The following is a 2,923-nucleotide window of genomic DNA, read 5'->3' as shown; positions in this document are numbered from 1 at the left end:
ACTATTTTTGTAGGGTGGCACATCTGTAAAATAGTCCTTCTCCTCGTGTTCCGACCGTGACTTGATACGCCAGGATTACGTTCTAAGTTTGGCCAAAATGGGCTCAGATCTTTTTCTTCTTTCGCAAAGGACCTGTGCGTGAGGTGCCAGCCCAGGATTTATTTACAGAACTGACATCGCTTTTATACCTAAAGGTTTGCCGATATGAGCCAACAGTGGAAGAGCTCAAGTGTTTGCTGACACAGTTGGGTGAAAGGCTGAACTGTGCGGCTCCGGGTTTGTGTTACTGGAGGAAGCAGCCAAGTTCAGCCACGTGGGTTTAGCCTTTTGTGTTTCGGTGTGTGGGGTTTTTTTGGTGTTTTCCTTTTTTAAAAATTTATATATGTACTCTGTACACTTTTGTGAAAAACAAGAGGACTAAACCAGAGAAAATTAGTCTTGTAACTAGAAACTACATTTAGAGGAGGCTTGGGGTTGTTTGATTATTTTTTAGGAGTTTTGATTAGTTGCTTTGTTTTGGTTTGGTTTTTTATTACTTCACTAATGTGTCTTGTGGAAGGAATTTATATTCATGTTCTGCATTTCTCTGGTGCCCTGTATTTTTCCTGAGGGCAGTTCTACTGCCTAGGTGCCATCACCAAAGAATGGTAATATTAGCAACTTACCTGAGAGAAAGGTATTACTTTTTCTCTTTGTTTGCTTCTTAGCATTGTGTGCTTTCATGGAATTTCAGAAACCTTCATCTTAATGACTGCTAATCCTTGATAAATAGAATTTGTGTGCATGTCTTTTGTTAAAATATTGTCTTTTATAAATTCAGGTGTTGGACTACCATGGTTGTAAAATAAGCGACCCATACTGTTGGCTTGAAGATCCTGATAGTGAACAGACAAAGGTAACTTTTCTTTATATGGGGATGGCTGTTTTGACATGGTTCTCTTTTATAGACTGGGTGCACGCATACTTTGTTTCTGAAGGACCTGCCAATAGTTTTTGAAAAGTTACGCCTGGAATGTAGGTGTAGCTTGTGTGGTATCTTATGATGCCAACAGCAATGCTATTATTTTGTACCTTTGTGTTAATAGGGGAAAGAATGGAACACTTGGTGTGTTAGATTACAGAATTTGGAAAACTAAGGCCTTATTTATCTGGAACCCATTTTTCTTGGGCAATTTGGATGCTTGAGGTGGTGGCGCCACATTGAAGAGAAACACTCTAATTTTAGAATGCTTTATCCACTGTCCTAAGCACATCCAATATTGCTGTAATAAAATGGTTAGGAAGGGGTAGAAGGAAAACTCCTTTAGTTTCATTTCTTTGGGCGGTCACAATGTGTATAAATACATTTGAAAAGGGATAAAAAAAAATTAAAAACTAACCAAAAACATTTTCTTCCTGAATTTAGGCTTTGTTAGTGGCTTTATTACAGATTGTAGATGTTGTTGTGTTTTCAGCCTGCATTCTTATATAGCTAGACTGTACTGCTGGAACTGGTCTTTCACTGAGAGAGAATCTTGAAAAATAATGTGTATGACTGTGAGCCAATTCCTCTGATGTTCATAGCATAGGGAGTTGCAGGGGTGATGGCCAGAAAGTGGTAGGTAGTAGTGTGGGGAGCATTTCATTTGCTAATAACTTCCTTATAACTAGTTCCAGATCTAAACCACTGGTGTCTAGTGTGTGTGATTGTGTCAGAAAGATGATGGAGGGCAGAATCTTAGTTAAAAATTATCCTGCGGAGTAGCTTTCTGTTAGTGAGATTCCTTCCAGGTTCTCTTGTGTGTGCTCACATAATACATCTTGAGGAAATAGAGGTTGGTCAAATAGAACTTACTGTAGCTGTCAAGAGCAAGATAAAATGTGTACAGTTAGTACCTCATTCCTTAAAAATCTGTCAGCATATATAAGGACTCACGTGGATTAAAAAGGTTAATTTGTTATCAGGTTTTAGGCAAAAACTCTGCCATGGATGTTAATGTTAAAAATTAGATGTCTTGTAAGTCAGGAGTGTTTTGATCTTTTGATTAGGGGGCCGGTTAGCTCAGTGGTTTGAGCGCAGTGCTGACAAAAGTGACAACACCGAGGTCGCGGGTTCGATTCCCGCTTGGTCCCCATGTGTTGCCTGGTCTAGTCGAGAGGTGGCGTCCCTGCCCATGACACGGAGGTTGGACTAGATGATCTCTAAGGTCCCTTCCAGCCTAGGCCATTCTATGATTCTATGATTGTGGCATTCTTAAGAAATAGTACAGATTGGATAGTTTTCTGCCAAATTCAGAGGAGTGTATGCCTGGAAAGATACAGTTATGTCTTTCTTTTATAGAGGTCTTACAGATATGTATTAAGATGGATTTTGGAATGCTGTGGAAGAGTTGAGATTGAGAAGATGCCAAGACCTGACTTTTTGTGTCCCTGTGTTCAATACTCTTGCTGCCTACTGTGAACAGGTTGGGTCAGAACAGTTGGAGGAAGGTGAATCTCGTTTTCCAGAGGTTGTAGTTTGTATAGGAGGCAAAATAAGGAATGAGGGTTTATAACATCCTCACAAAAATGCAGCAGCCCAGACACAAAATGTTATATTGATGGAATGAAAATATTGCTAAATCTTCCTTGCCTGTGCTCTGAAAGACACGTGCCTTGGCAGAGTTTTGCAGTGCAGTAGTAGTGTGATGCAAAGAGTGGAGAGAGCTCCTGTATGTGTAGGTATATGAGTATGTCATCTTTTTCCAAAGTTCCGGGAGCTAGAGAACAACGGGAATTAAAGTGTTTAGCTGCTCTACCTCTTTCATAGATAGAGAACAACGGGAATTAAAGTGTTTAGCTGTTCTACCTCTTTCAGAGGTCAGAAAAAATAATCTTGAAGTACTAAACTCTCTTAGTCTGCTTAATCACTCACTTTGTGCTCTACAGCAGAGGTTGCTGACAG

General features: G+C 39.9%; 1 protein-coding gene across 1 annotated transcript in view; it reads left to right on the top strand.

Annotated features, from left to right (window-relative positions):
* Positions 1-820: 820 nt before the first annotated feature.
* Positions 821-2,923, top strand: part of PREP (prolyl endopeptidase) — a gene marked incomplete at both ends in the record, with an annotated part of 29,057 nt that continues 26,954 nt past the window's right edge. The window contains one exon of the mRNA XM_009869201.1: positions 821-895. Coding sequence (XP_009867503.1) covers positions 821-895 — 75 coding nt within the window. The remainder of the gene's footprint in view (positions 896-2,923) is intronic.

The sequence above is a fragment of the Apaloderma vittatum genome, unplaced genomic scaffold (genome assembly GCF_000703405.1).
Source record: "Apaloderma vittatum isolate BGI_N311 unplaced genomic scaffold, ASM70340v1 scaffold12405, whole genome shotgun sequence".
Taxonomy (NCBI): domain Eukaryota; kingdom Metazoa; phylum Chordata; class Aves; order Trogoniformes; family Trogonidae; genus Apaloderma; species Apaloderma vittatum.
This window is presented reverse-complemented; position numbering and strand designations above follow the sequence as displayed.